The 22,759-nt window shown below is 37.0% G+C and overlaps 1 protein-coding gene across 4 annotated transcripts in view; it reads right to left on the bottom strand.

Moving 5' to 3' along the window:
• RALGPS1 (Ral GEF with PH domain and SH3 binding motif 1) overlaps positions 1 to 22,759 on the bottom strand; it is a 110,041-nt gene that overhangs the window by 33,061 nt on the left and 54,221 nt on the right. For all 4 annotated transcript variants that reach the window (XM_080561719.1, XM_080561720.1, XM_080561722.1 and 1 more), the window contains one exon: positions 22 to 159. In XM_080561719.1, coding sequence (XP_080417845.1) covers positions 22 to 159 — 138 coding nt within the window. The remainder of the gene's footprint in view (positions 1 to 21; positions 160 to 22,759) is intronic.

The following is a 22,759-nucleotide window of genomic DNA, read 5'->3' on the forward strand; positions in this document are numbered from 1 at the left end:
GGTGTAAAAAAAGTTACCAACCATAGTTACAGGAGACTTGCAGATCAGCTATTATTCGGAGAATATTGTTCATCTGATTGGACCTTTGCTCATTCTCCATAATGCTGCCTGAAGCAGGATATGCAGAATCAATGTAGATTAAGTCCAAGAGATAAATTCCTGAAACAAACAAATCATCTGATCAATTGATCTAGTGTTTCATACAGAAATAGTTGCATAATTATTAATGAACAGAACAGCCAGCAACTCTTGACCACTATTATATTCTGGGCCCATTAAATAAAAGAGAGCTTGAAATTAACATGTTCAAAAATGTCATTAGTGTTTTAATTCTGTATCTTTTAAAAAAACGGACAGAAAAGGTTTTGCTCATGTGGACTTAATACATAACCTGATGTCTACTATGAGCAATTTGCAGAACCATAACAATGACACTAAAAAAACAGACACTCATCTGCCACGAACTACTGATGAGAGTGAAGGGAGTCTGGGTGTAACTGACAGCAAGTACAACAGCCTCTGGCCACAATGAACAGTTCAGCACTGCACTGTACTGCCTTCTAGGTCTGCCACTATTTACTACATTAAGACATTATTACATGTATTTGCTGAGGCTTCAAGCTGTATTTGGTAAAACACGAAGGGAAATTATGTTTTGGCTTTGATTATGAGATAATTTCCAAAGGTGTAAGAAAAAGGGTATGATTTATTAATTTATTTGTTGAAAAAAGTCGCATGGTTACTTGCCAAGGCCTTGGATCTCTCAGCAAATACAGGAAAATGGTGATTATTGTAGCTGCTAAAAATCCTGATTATTCTTCTCCAAAGCACTGGCTAACTAGACAAAATGTTGTTCTTGGTTGATAAAGAAGCATGTTATATAAAGGAGTCAAGTGTGGCAAGATGTCAACTATCTTCATCATCAGAAATATACCTCTCACTAAATATTTTGTAGGCAAGTATTTTGCAGAGTTGGTCTTGGCTGTGCAGTACTTTTACCTTTATCAAGTAGGCAAGGAAAAAAAAAAAAAAGGCAGGAATAAGGCCAAAATGAATTCATAACATTTCTTGCATGGTACCCAACTGCACTTTATCAACACACGCCTTTCAGTTTCACTCATATCACTATGGTTTATAAACTTAGTTTACAGCTGTAGACAGTTAGAAAGTAATAGAAAGTAACTGCAAACAAAGGACAAACACCAATTGGGAAGTATATTCAACATAAAATCATCAAGTTTGGAAAAAACTGAAAAATCACTGAGCATGGAAAGTTTTAGTTTTGAACTCTGGATAATTGAATGATAATTCTGTAAGAAAACTCACAAAAGGTACTATGAAAGCACAATGCAAGGCTTATCTGTTTACTTCAGTAACTTTCTGAATGCACTTAAATGAAGAGGTGGAGGAAACACTTGCCTTTTCTGAGGATATTTAAATCTAATTTATTTTAATAGTTCAACTGAGTGAATGCTGGGAAGGAGCAGAGAAACTCTGTGGTGTGTGTAAAATTAATTTGAGTACTCCTAGCTATGCTTTTTGTTGATCAGGGCTCTGATGCAGATCATAGTGCCCACAGTGGTACACAGATTAAGGAAATGAAATCTGTGTATTAACCAAAGGGTGGTGATTAATGAGGATGTATTGGAAAGTGTGGGACCTGAGCATGACGTAAATGGTATGGCGTAAGGCATGGACATTGTCATGACTTCGGCTGGGATAGAGTTCATTTTCTTTGTAGAGGCTGTTTTGGATTTTTGAGGAAAATAGTGGCACACCAATGTTTGTCATTGCTGCAGAGCAGTGCTTACCCTGAATCAAGGACTTTTCAGCTTGTCATACTGCTCTGCCAGTGAGGAGTTTGGGGTGTCCCCAGCTGGCCAAAGGGATATTCCATACCATATAGTGTCATACTCAGCAACAAAAGCTGGATTATAGGAGGAAGGGGGGGCACTTGGAGTGATGGCATTTGTCTTCCCAAGAAATCTTTACGTGTGATGAGCCCTGCTTTCCTGGAAGTGGCTGAGTGTCTGCCTGCTGATTGGAAGTACTGAGTGAATTCCTTGCTTTGCTTGAACACGTAGCTTTTGCTTTACCTGATAAACTGTCTTTCTCTCAACCCATGAGTTCTTGCACTTTTACCTCTCTGATTCTCTCCCCCATCCCACCTGGGGAGAATGAGCGAGTGGGTGTGAGGTACTTAGCTGCCTGCTGCGGTTAAACCACAACTCATAAGAAGGAACAAAATCCTAATGCACAGTACTTCACCTTTTAGGGAAGCAGAATACGTAGTCTGCTAAGCCAGAGTTATAACAACACACTGTCATCTTTGACATGTCCTTGGTTAAAACAGCTCCCTGAGACTAAGATCTGAGATTAGTGAGAGCAATCGCTGTATACATAAAGGAGACTTGGTGCTCTTCTGACTCTTCATGGAGCCATATGCCAGACAGACATACCCAAACTAAATAATACAAGAAAGTGTAACTTCATTCACTCTTAACAAAGAAGTTTTACTTTTTTTTTCCTAAAAAATACATGACTGCATGCTTAATCTGCAGGAAGTACGAAGTGCTTAAATTTGTAATACTGTAACTTTGAAAAGAAGTTTGCAAGCAATTCAGACAAAATTTACACAAACACATAGCCACTGCCAGTAGTGATAAATAATAATGAAGTGGATGCAACCTAAATACTGTCATACCAATTTACAGTATAAGTCTTTTTATATAGTCTTCAGTATTCTCACTTCTACTGAAAGAACAAAGCGCAGATCAGATTCTGCAGGAAGCCGTGTATTCTAAAGGGGAAAGCACAGTTTAAACCATGAACTTAAAGCAAAATATAACTAAGTTCTAGCACATTGACTAAATCAGTCTTTTTGCATCCCAAAACTTAATGACTCCGTATGAATTAAGAAAAAAATATTTGTGCACAACAGTGTATATAATTTGCTAAGACTCTGCTAAGCATTCCAGATTGTATTAAGGTGTAGGGCAATGGAGGCATCTCAAAGCAGCAGTCCTTAAAGTGATTTTTGTATATCGTGTAAAGAGAGCTGTCATCTAAAGGTGGGTACACATTACCTAGTTTTTTTTTAGTTGATACAAACATGGTCGAAACATATTTTGTAGCCACATATTAGTTTACCTGCTTTGAGACACGGCTCTACTAAAACCCACTCATATCAGCTCCTTTCTCTGGCTATCTCAAAATCTCATGGCTATCGATGTCACAAACTTCAGTTAGCAACAGATCACATTTCATCATTAAAAAAAGTCATTTAAAAGCAGAAGCAAGCTAAGCAGAAATACTTGAATCTTCTGTTAGAACTGAAATAGAATCATTCTGAAATTACACTCTAAAAAGCTTCTACTGAGGCAGAATCCATGGACGCAATAGCACATAGCAACTGTAATGCATGAGCCCTTGAGACACCTTTTTGTGAACCTGCAGCTTTTTACAACATTGCAACTTAACATTCAATTCACATATTCTCATGGTTCAGTAACAATGCCGTCAGCATACACTTTCTGACACTTGCCACAAAAAGACATAGTATTCAATTCCTATGAATGACTGAAAAACATCTTAAAACATCACAGAACATACACATTAACTAAAATGTTAGAAGAACAGCTATGAATAGTGTCATAGAGGTCTGACCCAACATCCTTCTAAAACATCTCCCAGAAACACCTTCCCCCAAACTACAGAAGAAATCAAAACAAAACTAAAAAGCTCTAAAAGCCCAAACAATATTGCAGACCCAGAAACCTAACCTGATGTAAGTCTTGATTGTACAGACTTTTTTGGGTGCAAATTCAACTGGTAGAAGAAAAAAAGTAGATTAACGAGAGAAAAGTCTACATGCATTCTGTATGTATTTGCTAGGGACTGGGCTAAGAAGTGTGCTGTATGTGTGCAAACTGCCTCTTATATGAGGAATTACTAAGTGATCTGTAGAAGACAGTTATATTACTAACTAAATATTAACCAAATATTACTTGTTTCAAATCAAAATCAGTACTTCCACTGAGTGATAACTTCACTCTTTCTGAACTAGATATCTCTATTTTTGAAAACATTCCCAGAATTTCCAAAACTAAAGTTCTATCTCAAAAATTTTACTTTTTTCTTCGTACTAATTCACATACATAATTCCTTTTCTAACCTCAGTTTACAAAGAACGTGGGTGAGGTTAAAAGGCAGAAAAGAATAACGATGAGATAAATGTGTGTAGAAGTATGTCACATTCATAGATTCTCTAAAATCTTTTTATTGCAGCACAATGCGATTTTTTAAGAGAAGAATTAGAATCTCACCATTCCAATCTGGTTACATTTTATGCATGTTTTGTACTGGCACAAATAATAGGATAATTTAGGTCAAAAGGGACCTACCTCCAGAGCTCATCTAGTCCAATCTTATGCTCAAAGCAGCACTAAATCGAAGCTGAAAAATGCTATCAGCCTTACCAAGTCAAGCTTAGGGATGGAGACTGATTTAACTTAATCCAGTGCTCCCAAACCATTCTAATAGTAATTTTTCTTTTTGCTTATATGCAGCTGTAATTTCCCACATGTGACTGGAAACTTGTGACTGCTGCCTCTTGCCCTTTTGCTGTGCTACTCTGAGAAGAATCTGACCTGTTTTTTCTATAATCCTCCCCCCCAACACCATACACACACAAGACAGCAAAATGCATTGTAAAATAATGAATTGTACCCACAGAACAAGAGAACAGTCCCTCATTTTGCTACCAAATAAAAATAGGAGACTAATAAACAGGAAATGCTATTGCAAAGAAGCAAATGTACTATCACACTCTCATGTACAAAGCAGAAATTCACCATATGATCAATGGGTGAAATCTACAGCCATTTACATAAGTCTACAGGTTCTTCTAAAGCATTAGAATTACCTCTTCAAAATAACTAAGAACAGAAAAATTACATGTAAAAATGTTGTGAACAACAACATCAAACAGAAAATTAAATTAGCTTCAGAAAACCTTTTCAAGAAGCAAGAGGTAAGTCAACCTGAGAACTAAATACACCCTAACATTTCTGGCTTTTCAGTAGATCCATTATCACATGTAAGCGATCTATTCTACCAACATTCTCTGACTTATAAGAGCACTACTGTTATCTTCTTGGTTGTTTACAGTAGGTTTCCATTCCATCTTTCAAATTCAGCTGAGAACTTCCTCTGGAATTTATGATAAAATTTTGGCTCTGTGGGAGAACTGTGTTGCAATCTGTAATAACAGCACAGCAGTTCACTGCATCTCATAGCCATGTGCAGGACAGTCTTGACACAAAATCTGCCCATGCAGCTTTGCATGGAGGGTGGGACATGAAGCATTTAATCCTTTTCAAAAACAAACAGCTTTTCAGGAATATCTGCTCACTGTTTATGTAAGTGCTGAGTACAAAAGCACTGCAAGTTTATAGTTGTTACTCCAGACCAGAAAAAACATACAAAATATGGTTTTAGTTCTTTCTAAGTTAGCAAACAGCCCATTGTAGCCCTCTGTTGAAGCTAGCCTGAAGCTCCTAATACCTAAAATCCCAGATTCTTTCTTTGAAAGAGCTAATTCTTATTTCCAAAGTTTGAGAGGAAGGGATAGTAAATACAGTACCTTTTGAAAGCAAGAATTGTTTACAGATTAAATATTTCTCGTAAGTCAGTATTCAGAATATTCACTGTAAGAAGACACAGAAAGAAGAGACAGCTTGGTTAGAAAACCAAGCATCACAGAAGTCTTTGCCTGCCTTGCTGCTATTTTTTGGCCCTGTAATTTAGCTAAAAAGATAAACAGCATGGTCTCCTAGTCTCAGATGTCATTAACAAAACTCTCACTGACCTCAGTGATGCTGGAAGGGAAACCCTTTAAGAATGCAGTGAGAAAATGCTGTACAAAATGTACTGAGCCTGCTGTTAACGTGGCATTCAAATAGACTGAACAGAAATCACTGCATGTGCTTCATTCACGGATAACTGCAGCTATTACTACAGTGTTTCAAAAACATTATTTCAGCCTGTTTTTTCTTCAAAGGATTGCTCAAACATTTAGGGTCAGCTAAAAGGCAGAATTTAACCTAAGCTATTCCTAAACGGTTTTATGAGCAGCATAGGGAAGCTAGTGTTTCTTTGTTGCATAACAATGAAAGGAACACTCTTTTAGAGTAGGAAAATAACTTATGCGGCATAAAAATTTGCCTCATTTCCATATCAGATTTTCCATAATCTTTTAAAGCACGTATATAATCAATGACTTTTTTTCCCCATGTTTTCTTGCCCTGCCTTGAAAAGAACACTCTTACAGTTTCAGAAAAATAGTTAGCTGGCTCAGTTACACTCTTACAGCCTCAGCACATTAAATTTTCTCAATAAATTCCAGCTATTAAAACAACAGAAAATGTGACTATGCTAGTCAAGCAGAATTTTCTCAAAGGGAAGGAAGGCCATTATAACGATTTGCATGGAGCATGTCTAAGCAACACACTCCTCCCTGAGAGAAATTTAATATGCTTGCATTAATTAGTGATAAGAGTTGGATCTTTGGAAGTGTTTTAAGTCTGTTCAGTGAAAACAAATTATTTTCATGTCATCTCCTAGTAGTAAGTAAGCCTCAGATGCAAAAAAGTATGGAAGACCATAAAGATCCTATTTGCTCAGTGCCTCTATGCTGTGCCATGGCTTATGGCAGCTTGGTTCATGTCTACTTTCTAGTTGTTTTGAGCAAGTCTGTTGCTATTCTCATTCATATCAAGGGTACAAACACCTTCTAGATCTCTACCAGCACTAGTAAGCATTTCTTGAGAACAAACAGTATTTTTGCAAGACAGTATACAGATGAGGACTGATGAGATACAAGCGCAACAGAAAGAACTGTGTGTGTGGGGGGGGGTCAGCACAGGTCCTTTAATTTGCAAAGAAAAGTGTCAGGAAAATGGGCTTTCTGTGGGTAGTGAGGTGCAGGATGTCAGAAATCAAACTGATGGATGCCAATAATAAATTAAACTGAATGTAGTATCTAGAATGCAATATCCATATTTTTTTTTTAAGATATATATTAAGCTACACCTGTTCAATGGTGTCCCTCTCCCCCCTTTTAAAATAAAAAGGACTAGTTTTTTATTTTTACTTTTTAAAAGTGTTACCAGCCTTCATCTGTGCAATGGCAATGTGAACTTTCTATGTATGTATGATGTGACGACTGGAATAGATGAATTGATGAGAATCAATTTACTTTGCTCAGAGGAAACAAAAAATTCCACTCAGCAAAAGACTTCAAGACTTGCCTCTCAAAGGAAAGGCTCAGATGTGCCATATGCCAAAGAAAACACACAGCACTAGCTTTCCAAACCTTGGCTTACATTTGTGCTACTGTGCACAGAAAAAGCTCTCTAAGATGTGAAGCCATCAGGATATTTTCCAGAGGGTGAGCTCATGGGCAGCTGCTTCCACAGGCAAAACATTTTCCAGTGATGCTGCCTTTTCTCCATTGTCACTAAAACCAATTTTGCAGCTGGTTATTGTATGTGGACAATACAGTATTCATTAGTTTATGGTATCATGGAAATAACAACACAGGTTAAGGAAAAGCATGGCCCAGGAATCCATTATTAAATTACTCATTGGAAATTACATTGTGTAAAGGGGAGTGATTTTTTTTAAATTGACGAAAAGAACTGTAGTACCTAGTTCTTAATTTTTACTGTAGAACTAAAAAGAAGGAGTAATATTACCAACGGGGAAGCTGAAGTACAACCGAAAAGTCAACTTGAAATGTAGTAGCAGTGCCAGCCAGATCATGCATTTTGAGTCTTCCATCCACTAAACAACAACTTTCCAAGTTTTATTGAAAAAGTATTTATGGGAACTGCAGTATTCAGCAGGATACAGAAACCAAGCCTATATATTCATGTTTTTTTTTGATTCACCCTTAAGCTTCTCCTATTATTTTTTTTACTCAAGGCTTCCAAGAAAGAGAAAAAGAAAATAACACTGAGGTGGACAATAAATATGGATACTTTGGAGATGCATCTAAGTCCAAAGGATACTAACAACATGCTCTTAAGAAACACAATCCAAAACCTCCTGAAATCAGTGGTTATTCAACTTCACCCAATTCTGAAGCTCAGAACAAGTATATAAGCTTTAAAACTTGCATGAACATTTAAATGCTATGTGATTTGTTCCTCATTGGGTGACATAACATGCTATGAATGACAGAATACTTTCAATCAAATCACATGGACAAAGTTATACCAATGAGAAAGCTGGTGTGGTATTATTTCAAACGCCTGTAGCAGAAACAAATGGCAATCTGTTTTTTCAGGTATTTGTCTTATCCCAAATAATCCCAAAAATCTGAGTTCAAATAATTCTGTTTTGCCACAGATTTCTCTGACCTGAGTAAGTTACCATTGTCCTCTGTTTTCCATGAGTTCAGCAGGAAACACATTTTCTTCTGTCAGAAAGACCTCATGAAAATAAATATTATGACCATGGTACCTTAACACTTAACGAAAGTGGGGTTTAAATTCCTTACAGAAAATATATAAGGATGTGCAGTCCACAGAAGTAGTAGCATTTATTCTTAACAATCCAGAAATCCAAAACTGTTTTGTGGATTTATGAAAATTTGCAGGCACAGAGTGCAATCCAAAATTCACACTACTGAAATTTGTACAAACTCACACTATTGCAAAACTGGAAGTAAAAAAAAAAAATCAGTGCAGAAAAAACAAGACTGGTAACTTGTATCATTCTCAATTATAAAGCTGTCCTGTGAAATAGCAAGGCTAGCAAATCCAAAATAAAGTGTATAATGAACATCACACTGTATGCTTTACCTATACTTCAGTGCATAGTGCCTGGCTAAAGGTTTGTGCAATTCTGCAAATGCAAGTAAGTTATGAAACAGCTGCAGTTCAGCATTTTTGTTAGTCATACATTCACTACTTTGCATCAAAGAACAACTAGCTGATGAAGTATTTCAGATTAGCCTGGAGACTTGAATTTGTTATATTTACTTAATATTACTTAATACTTAATATTTTGATTAAGTGCTATAATAATCTTAAGCATTTGCTGCCAAAACACCAAACACACCAAACTTGGAGGAGTTGTGGACTCGAATGAGGGTGGAAAGGCCTTGCAGAGGGATCTGGATAGGTTAGAGAGCTGGGCGATCACCAACCGCATGAAGTTCAATAAGAGCAAGTGCCGGGTCCTGCACCTGGGACGGGGAAACCCTGGCTGCACGTACAGACTGGGCGATGAGACGCTGGGGAGCAGCCTAGAAGAGAGGGATCTGGGGGTCGTGGTTGACAGCAAGTTGAATATGAGCCAGCAGTGTGCCCTGGCGGCCAGGAGGGCCAACCGTGTCCTGGGGTGCATCAAGCACGGCATTGCTAGTAGGCCAAGGGAGGTGATTGTCCCGCTCTACTCTGCGCTGGTGCGGCCTCACCTCGAGTACTGTGTGCAGTTCTGGGCACCACAGTACAAAAAGGACATTAAACTGTTGGAGAGTGTACAGAGGAGGGCTACAAAGATGGTGAAAGGCCTGGAGGGGAAGACGTACGAGGAACGGCTGAGGTCACTGGGCCTGTTCAGCCTGGAGAAGAGGAGGCTGAGGGGAGACCTCATCACAGTCTACAACTTCCTCGTAAGGGGGTGTCGAGAGGCAGGAGACCTTTTCTCCATTAACACCAGTGACAGGACCCGCGGGAACGGGGTTAAGCTGAGGCAGGGGAAATTTAGGCTCGACATCAGGAGGGGGTTCTTCACAGAGAGGGTGGTTGCACACTGGAACAGGCTCCCCAGGGAAGTGGTCACTGCACCGAGCCTGTCTGAATTTAAGAAGAGATTGGACTGTGCACTTAGTCACATGGTCTGAACTTTTGGGTAGACCTGTGCGGTATCAAGAGTTGGACTTGATGATCCTTAAGGGTCCCTTCCAACTCAGGATATTCTATGATTCTATGATTTTAAATTATACCATTACTGTGACAACTACAAACACATGCTATAAAAGGAGAACAAAAGCTAAATGTTTTAACAGACAAATTTAGCTCTCTACATATCATCACGTACACTTTCTAAAGATATCCATAATCCAGAACCCCCTTAAAGCACGCATGCTGTGGTTTAACATGTACGTCTAGGTATAGTGTTAGTTGTAGTACAGGAAGCGATGTCTACAAGACACACAGTTAACTAGCACACATAACAGAAAGAAAGCCATGGAATGCCATTATTTTCCTTTTCTCTCCCCAAAAGTTGCACAACAACACTGATTTGATAGGAAAACCAGAAGAGACAAAAATGTTTTTCCAATTTCTAGTCAGTCATATTTAAGAAAGCCTTTTCCCACATACAGTAACGAGCTTTTACCATACTAAACAAAGCAGAGGACAGACAGAAAGCTACTTATCAATTAACTAACTGGTAGAAAGCTGAAATCCCTACAGTCAGCAGTCTGTAAAACCAAAAGACACCATTCTTAGGAGATTTGCTCATAGTCAGAGAAAATACTACAGTTTTGTGGTTTCGTTGGTTTCACAAAATTTGGACCTTTTCCGTGGACTAAGGGCTGGAATATTTTTTCTACTGAACCAAAGGTATATGCTGGTTAGCCTTGGTAGGACTTAGAATACTTTAAGAACAACTAAACATGAATCTTTGCCAAGGCAACAACATGTGATTTGTAACAGATATTGCCAGTCCAGTGGCCAAACAAATGGGATCACTTCTATCTGATGACAGCTAGCCAGAACATAGCATCAGTACCACTCACATATACCATTGCAGATTATGAGACCGAGTCAAAAGGACAAAATATTTTTTTCAATAAAATGATTTCTATTATTTTTACTTACACAGTTCCAAATTTCAAAATGTTCACAAGAAACACTGACTTTGGTGTTTATATATAACTACTCCTTACAATGTATCACATGCTTTTACTACGATTCGTGAACCCTGCCCAGAAGATTTTCCATTTTAGATCTCATGTTAGAAAAATCTCTACAATGTTAAAACTAACCCAAAGTAGGTTCAGATTCACATACAGCAACACCGCACACTTGACTCATCTACGACACATATCGTCACCTTTGACCCCAAATACATTTGCTTTGTTACTTAAGCTTTTCATTTTTCGTACATTGATGAAAATCTCATCTCTCCCTGTCACTGTATGCATTTTTTACATGTGTCTCTGCTGTATTTACGCTGCCATTCTATGCAGACAGCGAAGACTTTTTTCAACAAATCACTTTCAACTTCTCCAAACAATATTTTTAGGATGGCTCACCTTAACTTTTGGTGTCTTCCTCAAAGGCCTGTTTGTTGCAACTATGCAGAAAACAGCTGACTTTTTCTGATGTGTCTGAGAAATAGTTAGGGGAAACTTACAGTCCTTAATTTAAAAAAAAACAATCCCTTCCTAATTTAAGTTCATTTTAGATTTCCACTTAGAAAATATATTTCGCTATTCCATTTTTTTTTGCCATCTTTAGGACTCCTCTGTCATTCACTGCAACCACAGTGAGACAGTTCAGGTAATTATGCATGCCTAACCTTCTGGTGATTATGCATCTCTGGGCTGCTATCACAAACTTTGCCCTGCCGCATTCTGTTCCATGGAGTCTCACACTGTAGTCACAAATGAATTTTAGCTAAATTAAAAGACACACAACAGAAGGTCCCTATCTCTTCTCCTGTATAGACTTATTATAATATCACACGTAAATAACAATTTTCTTTAAGTGACAAATACTTCAATTATTGAACAGAAAAACAGCATGCATTATAACACTCATGGGAGCAATGAGGAAAAAATTAGTTTCCTATAATAAAACCATGAATTAATAACTTCAGAACTTCTGAAGTCATTAAAGTGTGAGTTAACTGGGAATTTCAACAGTTCCCAGTTAAGTTCCCAAAGCTTCCTTGTTCTATTTATCCAGTACTATATTAAACAGAACTGTGCCAAGGACCAAGAGAAAATTATCCAATCCTGTAATTTTTCTACTCATCCATTTCATGAATAATGTACCTACAACCATGAGTTGCAGGGTTTATGGTTAAAAACGGTTAATTTTAAAGATCGAATTGGTTTGTTTCAATCTAAGAAAAGGTTAAAATTATTTTTTTAAGATACTCTATCCTATGTAAGTCTCCTGCAGAGACAGTAATATCGTCTCTGAAATATGCCCATACTTTCAACAGAAGTTACAGAAAGAATCCTCTAATGAAGCAGTCAAAAGTTATCAAAAAGTAATCACTACATTTGTCTTAGCTTTTTCCCCCCATTTCCTCATCACACAGCCTTATTTGACTTGTGGAGAATGATATTCAAATAATGCGAAAAATCAGAACTATCCACAAGATATGCTACTCTAACATAGTAAAAATGCAGATACTTATTGCTATGGCAACAACACAGCTTTGTTCAATGTCAAAAAGGGTAGAGAACTCCACACCATGGATTTCAATCCATGCCTCATCTTTCAGAAGCAATTTTCATTAAAATTAAAGAAATGTATGTGTATATGAGTCTGGAGATCCCATCAGAGAAGTTGGTGGTAATCATCTTAATATCAAACACACAAAAATCAAACAGTCCATTTCTGTCATGAGTGCAACAGAAAAAAAAATACAATACTTGACCAACTTAAAATATTACAGGAGTATTTATACTTTTTTTCTTATAATACATTTTTACTGATTTCTACCACCTACTTTAATTGCATTCACACAGTAAAAACAATTACATATGTCCACTCACTAACACAGTTTTGAATCAACAAACAAAACTGCTTAAATTAAATTTGGCAGTTTCTTCAATCTTCAGTGGCCCTGGAGAGTCCACATATTAAATCCCACAGATGCAAGTAAATGCCTTGAGAAGTCACTAACAACTTCTAAAGTAGATTTTGGAAATGGAAAGCATACTATCATATTTGAATCAATTAGAGAAACTGTATTAACCACCGATGAATTATGTTTAAAATTACCTGCCTCGTTCAAAACTACTGACCACAAGCATTCCAGAAATTGTCAGATTCTTTTTCTCATTTGTAAAGAAGATTTAAAGAGCTTGTTAGTACATGGCCGAAGTATTGAATGGTACAAGGGTAATTTAAGAATAAACATCTGTGAAACACAGTCATCTGTGACATAAATAAATAAATAAATAAATCATTCCGAGACTTTGTCCTTGTAGATTCTCTCTGTGTTATTGTGACTTATTACCTAAATTTAGGACCCTAAAGAAGCATTTCAAATACTTTGGGTTATTATTAAACCTCTTCTCCGAACTGCTCAAGCTTCAGGATAGCTACTAAGTAGAATTCAACAAGCAAAACCACAGGTTTTTAAAAAAATTTCACTGCCTCCAGTAGAATTCACAGAAACATTTAACTAAAAATTAACATACAGAAAGACTGCCAAAACATCTAAAAACATCACACTCCATATAGATATTAGCTTAAATGATATAGAGAAAGAAAAAAAACAAGACACATGAGATGAAGGATCAAAACGTACTGTAAGTATTTGTTATAATTCCTGTGTCACTGCAAAGTTATGCAAGCAAAATTACCAAAGAAAGTTTTGGATAATACTGACATTCTCTTGGATAAAGAAGTACAGAACATGTCTGAGCATACCCAGAACTCCAGAAAAACCTTAATGCCAATATTTACAAATGCACTAATGCAATGTTCATCCTGAAGACTGGGGAACATCTTTATGACTGTGCTAGAAAACAAAGAAGTGTTAAATAGCTGTAGATTATTTTTCTACACGTCTTCAAGAAATGTGTAGATTTAGAACTTCGTAGCATGGATTTGTGGTGGACTTTAGTACTAGGTTAAAGTTTGGACTAGATAATCTCAGAAGTCTTTTCCAACCTGAAGGATTCTATTCTATGATTATGACTGGGCTTTTTCACACCTGGAAAGCATAGAAAAACTATTTTGGAATATTTACACTGGAATAGGTACTCTATTACAGGCCCGGAATTCCTCAAAAATGATGACATCCAAAATACTTTAATAAGTTTTCAGTGGAGACAGCATTCATCAAGATAAAACTTAGGGATTGTTCCAGCAAATGCATTTCACAGGTTCAAAAACAGTGTTGATATATCGCATATACATAGCATTAACTTTAATATAAAATTCTAACTCAAAACCAAAACAATCAAAACCAAGAATACAAATAATTCAATAGCTTTAGTGAACATTCTGAAAATTATTTTACTTCATGAAAAACAAGAATGTTGTTATACACTCTTAGGAAAACAAAGAAGTATAAATAGTTGTCGCCTTTGTTACCTCTGTCAGAACACAAGCTAAAATCACTTTATAACCGTATTTTAAATAGACAATACTTCCACAGAGTATTAAAAAATTTGACCCTCATCTCAGAGATGCACTGTGAGAGGACAAGAAGCAACTGAGATAAATTGCAACAATGGAAATCCCAATTGGGGCGGTGTGTGTGTGTAAGAAAAATTAATCACTGTTAGAGGGGTCAAGCACTACAACATTGCACAGAAAGGTTGTGAACTTCCATTTCTAGATATTTTCAAAACAGCTGGACAAGGTCCTCGGTATCCTAACCTAATTTTAAGTAAGCCCAACTTCGAGTAAGAGGTTGAACTAGATAACCTCCAGATGGCCCTTTTTCTATGTGCATTTTTCCCCATTCTGTAGTAACTTGGTGATGTGGCTGTGGAACTGCCCTGCGAATGGTACCTATATGCATGATGACAGAAACCTGGCTAGAGAACAGCAGTTGTGACAGATATTGCAGCAGACTATGCCCTTTCTAAGCTAAAATATCTGTGCTTATTATTTTAAATTCATTAACAGATTTTGAGATCACTGATCATCAAGCATTGCACACATATGCTCATAGTCATGAGTCCAGTTGGAGACCGTTAACAAGTAGAGTAGCCCAGGGGTCAGTACTGGGTCCAGTCATATTTAAAACCTTCATTAATGATCTGGATGATAGGGCAGAGTGAACCTTCACTAAATTTGCAGATGACATGAATCTGGAAGTGTCTGACGCACCAAAGGGCCACGCAGTCATCCAGAGGGACCTCAACAGGATGGAGAAATGGCCTGACAAAATCTCATGAAGTTCAACAAGAAGCTGAGTTAGCAATGTGGCTTTGCTGCTAAGAAGGTTAATGGTATTCTTAGCTGCATTGAGCAAAATATTACCAGCACATCAAGAGAGGTGATCTTTCTCCTCTGCTCAGCACTGGTGGGGCCACAACTGGAGTGCAGTGGCCAGTTCTGGGTGCCCCAGTACAACAGAGACATGGACATATTGCAGGGAGTCCAGCAAAGGGCCACAAAATTGATGAAGGGACTGGAGAATCTCTGCTATGAGGAGAGGCAGGGAGAGTTGGGACTGTTCAGCCTGCAGAAGAGGAGGCTCAGGAGGGATCTTAACAATGCCCATAAATACCTGAATGGAAGGTGCAAAAGAGAAATAGAGCCAGGCTCTTTCCAGAGGTACCCAGAGCCAGGACAAGAGGCAATGGGCACAAACTGGAACACAGGAGGGTCTGTCCGAACATCAGAAAGCACTGCGTTACTGGGTGGGTGATGGAGTACTAGAACAGGTTGCCCAGAGAGGTTGTGGAGCATCCTTCCTTGGAGATCTTCAAAAGCTGTGTGGACGTGGTCTGGGGCAACCTGCTCCAGGTAATCCTGCCTGAACAGGGGATTGAACCAGATGACTTCCAGAAATATCTTCCAACTTTAACCATTCCATGATACTGTGATATAATACACCTTTGCAGAAAAGGATGCGGCTGCTCTTCCAATATTTGTTATTTACTCGACAACTCATAACATAGTTGGGGGGTGGTGGTGGTGTCTGTATATATCTTTCTGAATCACACTCTACCGAACAATGGCACATATGTTACTATGATGCCCTCTCATCACAATGTGGCTGAGGCGACCATGGCAGCATTGTGAAGGCATGGACTATGACATACAGATAATGGTTCCCTCTCAGTATTCCCCCATACTGCACACTTTAGTACAAGATACAGGCAAAACTTTAGGTGCAAATATAAATTTCAATTAAAAAAACACATTGGTATGACTAGAAGGAATGCTTTGTTTTGGCTGCAGAGAAAACTATTACTCACAAAACATAAAATGAAATGATGGGTTATTTGTTTTCTTAGATGTTAATAGCCAGGTCAAACTGTTTCCAGAAAATTTGTGTGCGCACAACTGGAAATGTGTAAATTCCACAATTTACCCAGGCATGTTGATACATTATTTGGTTTAGGCAACTCCAGATAATTTTGGAAGTATTCTAAGTATAAAAAGCAGAGCTGGCTATGGATAAAACACACTTAAAGTGCTGCTCATTCTATCCCTATTTTAGAACCTTGCGCGAAGTTTGTGTTAATGAAATACACAAGAAGGCATGTATGGTGATTTTACTCAGCTGGGCATCTGAGCTCCACCACAACCACTCTCTCACTTCCCCTCCTCAAAGGGAAAGGTGAAGAGAATATAATTAAAAGGGATCAACGGTTGAGATAAGGACAGGGAGATAACAAAACAATTATCCTCATGGGCAAAACAGACTCAGCATAGGCAGATTAATGTAATTTATTACCTGTTACTAACAAGCTTGAGCAGTGAGAAACAAAAAAAAAAACTAAAAACACCTTCCCCCTATCCACCCTCTTCCACCTCCTCCCCCCCGAGTGGTGCAGCGGAACAGGGGCTGCAGTCAGTCTATAGCACTTTCATCTCTGCAGCTCCTTCACAGTCACTCTCTTCCCCTGTTCCAGCATGGGGTCCCTCCCATGGGATACAGTCTTTCCTGAGCTGATCCTATGTGGGCTTCCCACAGGCAGCAGCTCTTCAAGAACTGCTCCAATACAGGTTCTTACCACAGGGTCCATCTGTCAGGAGCAAACTGAAACAACATGAGCAGCTTCTGGATTCTTTTCACAGAGATCACCCCTGCAGCCCCCTGCTACCAAAACCTTGGCACGTAAACTGAATACAGCATGAAGTCAGGCTAAATAAACTTTCCTCAATATGTCTTTTTTCTGTCCTTTGTCCTGTGTACATGCACACCATGAATAATCTCTTTGCTCCTGCTCTCCGACCAGGTGAGTGATAACACCGTACATATTTTTCCTCTTTTTAGATGTTTCTGGTATCTACTTAGAAGATGTTCTGGAAGGAACAAAAACACCTAATAAGTTCATGTCTGCTCTGATTGATTTTCCCTTATTCTGTACACCTGTTAAGAGTCCAGATTTGTCAGGAAGAACAGCCGTAACCCTCTTCGGTGATTTAATCAATCCAATGCAAAACAGTACTAAGAATCTTATAAGCAAGACAGAGAGACGAGTGGGAATCATAAAGAGAGAAAATGGAATAAACTCTAGGTGTTCCTCATGAATACGACATAAAGTTACAGATAGAATTTATTTTATAGTCATAACCATTGTATACAGAACAGAAAGAAAACAAAAGAGGTTTCTAACCAGTAATCTACTCATTTTGATATGGAGTGTTGCTATTTGCTCATTTGATGAAGAATAGAGTATTTCACTAGTGGATCCTAAAATTGTAATCCTTGCTAAATACAAGGACTGACTTAGTAATAACTTAAGAGTTAATAACTAAATTAATAATAGTTCTTAGTCAGGATTTAAGACAATTTCTTCTTTCTATTGTTCTTCTGAATTTGGAATACAACTGTGCTACAGAAAAGAATGACACATGGCTGCATTTCTTTTAGTTGAAAACAGACAGATAGGTTTCAATATATTATCTACAAATAATATTATCTAGAAAATAGAGAATTCTTTGTCAACTTAGGTACTCGCTATATTTTTTTCACTAATAATAAGTTGAAAAATGCTATCTGTAAAATGTGCACTTAGGCAAAACTGCAGGTATGGTGTGGGAAATCATTTTAGCATATGCATGCAAAACAGATACACAGTACAAGAAAAAAAAAATCTCTTACCAGTTAAATTAATTTTACTTTTGATGTGCACATCAAAAATGAATGAAATCTTTTCACAAAAATTATGGAAACAGCACTAAAATGAATCTAAGTTGGAAAGGAAATAGTAGTCTACCTTGTCTGCCCTAGAAATCTATGTTAGTCAGTCAAAATTCAGCCTCACAAAAAAACTTCCCTCGCAATTTTCTGTATCAAAGACTAAGAAATCTTGTAATAAAGTGCAGTAGTATGGTTACAGAAAAGCAGTAATCAGTATCGATAAAAACCAACATTTAACAGACTTGCATAAACAAAAGAAGATGCATCAAATCATTAATACATTTTTCCTAGACAGCTACTTTGAGCTACTCACTTAGGTGGTTCATCGAACGAACTTGTTTCTAGTCTTACCATAGTCACACACAATGCATCTAGACCTTACTTAGTTCCTTAGTTAGAATTCTGTCATAAATGACAGCTATAGGATATGAGGAAATATTCATAAAGCCATCTGATAGTTAAGCCTCTAGCCCACATCTGTTTCATACAGCCATTAGCATGAAAAGATCTGTTTGCCTTGCCTTTAATTAACTCTATAGTTTATGTATTTTTAGTAAGTAAATCATGGTCTTAATAAAACTCTGTTAAGAAAAGATTTAAACAAACACTAGAATCTTTCTGGGACATATAACAGCTTGCTTCCCTTCTACCAAGCATTTTTGCTACTGTAACAACCTGCCTGCATTTGTACATTCTGAACTGCACATTTACTTTGAGATTTTCAAAAGTATCAATGATCCTTGTGGGCTCCTTCCAACTCTGATATTCTATAATTCTATGATTTTATGCTAGATGCTATACTGCACCATCATTATATGTTAAAAAAAAAAAAGTGAAAGATTACAATAAACAAACTAAAGTGAAAAGAAATACAAGGCAGATGACTGAAGAGTCACTGAAGTTGTAAAACAGAAAAAATAGACCTACTGGACTTAACTCTGAGAAAGGTGGTAAACTGGAAGTTGAAAACATTCTAGTTCCTGGATGAGTTTAGAAAGAATCAGTCCTTCCTCTGGTCCAAGAGTGTGCCAATGGTCTGTTCCTTGTTATAGCTCTATCCGCAAATGTGATTGTATAATGTTTACATTTTTCTTTCTCAGTCATGTCTATTTTGTGTCCTCTGAGTCGTAAGAACAGGATTAAGAACATACGCAAAGCACAATGTAAGTGCAAGCATCTCAAGTTGTTCAAGGTAACTCTGCAACTGTTACTGAATAGTAGTTAATATTTAGGAGAAAGAATAAGCTTGGAGCTATTTTCTCCACCAAATAATAACTTAGTAAAAAAAAGTCTGGTTTTGGTCTTCCAAAGCTGTTTGTGGATTGAATGCAATTCACTGAATAGTTTGGGATGACTTTTTTTTTTTTTGCCTGAGCTTAGTTTGCTAATCAGACGAGTAATAGTCGTTTGCTTCTTTTATCAAAAAGCTCAACACTGAAATGTTTGCTTCAGAGTACTCGGAATACTTAAACCACTAACCTGCAGTTCATTTTTCATATTTAACATTGTTCTACATTGTTTAGAGTTTTTTTGTTTGTTTTTCAGAAAAAAAGGAAGAGGCTTTTTATGGAAGAAGATACATCACTAACAAAATTGCAAATGCTTTTAATTGCCATGGTATTACTTCTGCGAGTGTTAACAAATATAGACTAGCCTTTTCAAACTTCATTAACTTTCCCACAACAGTGGTTTCTGAGATCTACCATGGAAGCATTTATTTGTATAGAGTCCTTTACTGCAGAGATTTTAAACAAATGGGCAGCATCAATCTTTTTAGGAATACAAAGAAAATAACAGTGACTTAATATGACAAGCATTTTCTACTAATGCCTGGCAGAGACAGCTGGAAATATTAGAGCTCCTGCAGTAAGTGACACAACATTGCAGTGTAGTTAAAAATACATAGGTTTTAAAGGAAATGAAAGTAACACAACGTCAATGAATTTTTCAGTTTGACAGCTGATTTAAAGTGCTTCAGAGAAAACTGAAAATTCCTGAAAGACATTCACTCTTTTTGACGTACCAGATCCCCAACTAAGCAGTATAACATCATGTTGCATCTCATGCAAACAAAAATTGTTGCTGACCTATATAAAGTTTTGCCATTCTCTACTCAAGCACATTGATGACCTCAGAAAAAAATCTTTCAGAAGCTGGGCTGCTAATCCAAAAGGCCACTCAAAAGTGTCTGTAAATATATGAGACTTCTCGGAAAGTATTACATGAAACACTAAAAAACATGAAAACAAACAAACACCCCACCACCTCAATGAGCTCACTCTCTTCCTTTAAAGAAATATTATCATTACTTCGTACTTCGCAACCCCAAAACTAAAAGAAGGACATAAGGCCATAGTGCTTCCTGAATAACCTCATCCTACTGGATCACTGAAGTTAAACATTCCACATTTGTTACTGTAGCAACACGGCCTAATACAGAAAACCAGACAAATAAGCACACTGGAAATCAAGCAACTTTCAAATAAGATTCCAGTATGTGAAAGAAAATGTTACCAGTAGTTCAGGTGGAGTTTTGTTCAAGAATTTATGTCCAAAATAGCCTCTGACTGGTGTGAATAATTCCTGTACCCTCTGAAACAGTCTAAAAAATGCTGAAGCTGGCAGAAATTCCCAACAAAGCTTTCCTTTGGAGCACAATCAGATTTTCTCAAGAGTACTACAAAATTTTCTCGTTTCTCCCTCTCCCCCACCCATTTCCTTATGTTCTCCCCATGAATCATGAAAAACATATTATAAAAAATTAATATTGTAATAGTGATTCTTTTCAACATTTTAAAACACGTCACCCCATGTCAGAAAGCAGAGAACGCTAAGGAAAAAGAATATAGGAAAAGGCAAAGATACAGTAGTTGTTTTTGAGATTCAGGTTCCTCTCACCAGTAAGCTGTGGTTTAGGGACTTCCTGAGACAGATCTTGTATAAACATTTCTGTGTTTAAGTCTGGGTGGCATTTCTTCTCTCAATCTCCCTGTTCACCTTTTCCTTCTATTCCTCCTTGTGTGCTTTTTTTTTTTTCTCTTCAGTTTTTGGTTTTGAAAGATCATGCGGCAAATGAATTCAGCAATTCAACTGCACACTGTTTGAAAAAGTAGTTAGTTTGACTTATTTCCCAAAGTTTGCCTTAAGATTGCAACATTCTTATCTATTTTGCTTACCTTGAGCTAGTAATTGCTGACCTAAGGTTAATTTCCTATGACCAGCTGCTTCATAGTATTTTCTCAAGTTCTCAAAGCCAAGTCTAACATTAGACCACTCCTTTCTGAATTACTCTGATGAAGAAAAAATTCAGATTTCACAGCCAGAAATAACTGGGACCTGCCAGTATTAGTAGAATGTGCTATTCTGCAATCTTGGATTTGAATGGAAGTTGATCTCTGAGATTCTCAGTAGGAAAAGCACACGGAACAACTATGAAGTGTGTTGAAAATTATTTCATGAAGCCTAAAGCCCCCAACAAAAGCAACAAACTCTAATTCATAATTATTACAAAACCAAGGAAAGGGCATTCCCATCTGGTCCAAACAGAATGCCCACACAAAGGCTAATCCCATTTTTCTCTTCTGTGCTTCCCAAAGGGCAAGCATCAAGTGCTCTACCAAACAATTCAGATATTCTATAAACACAGGGCACATCCAAATAAACGCTACCTGTCACCTAGCAAGAGGGCACATCTTTATTTTTTCCTCAACAAATAAACTGTAACACTCTGAAGAAATAAGGCTTTGCAAAACACAACTTTGAATGATCCACACAGAAACCTTTCTGATAACAGTCTGTTCAGAGTGTTTTAAAATAAGAAAAAGTACTCAACACTTAATCAAAAGATTGATCTCTGTAATATTGTGCTTTTTCTTATTCAGAAATGAGGGTGATCAAATAAAAAAGGACTAGTTATTTTTAATCTTTCAAGTCTTTTTATTAATAACATGTTTTTCTGTAAGAGAACATTAACGACTTAAGAACACACAAGAGAAGTCTTTAACCCAATGAAAGAGACAGACTAAATTCCTAGGCATTTAATTACACTTTTTTAATTGCCCTAAAAAAATCAATGAAACTTAAGCATATACTAACGAACTTAAAAATGGTTATGGATAATATATGAACATGGTCCTAAATAAGATTATTGAGAAATTCTGAACCATATTCTTGGGAAAGATTTCACTTACAAGAATCTTGCTGTTCTGGGATAACAGCAAGTTAGAAACATGTATTTTTCTAAAAAAGCAAAGAACTGAAAGCATTCACTTTTAGATTAAAATTAAATATTTGACTCAGTAGTAATCAAGGTAGACACTTAACTTTTCTGTCTCTGTAAATGGCCAGGAATTTGAAAAATTGATCATTGCAAAAACTAGGCACCTTCATAACTTGGCAAACACTGATGACAACCACACTTCACTTCTCCTGTTCTGTCCCTCAAGAAGCTCTATGTAGCTGTACGTTGAAAAGGCACCTTGGAAATGAGGGAGGGGTAATCATAGGCAAACTGAAAGAAATTTTTTTTTTTTGCTAAGTATTTCAAAAATGAACAGAATATTCACACTGCAATTCAATTAAAACTTTTTTTTTCCCTATATAAAATTAATGCATTGGAAAAGCTCTAAAATGCTTTAATCTCAAGTATATAGAACACGCTACT

The sequence above is a fragment of the Anser brachyrhynchus genome (assembly GCF_964034855.1).
Source record: "Anser brachyrhynchus genome assembly, chromosome: 19".
Lineage (NCBI taxonomy): Eukaryota > Metazoa > Chordata > Aves > Anseriformes > Anatidae > Anser > Anser brachyrhynchus.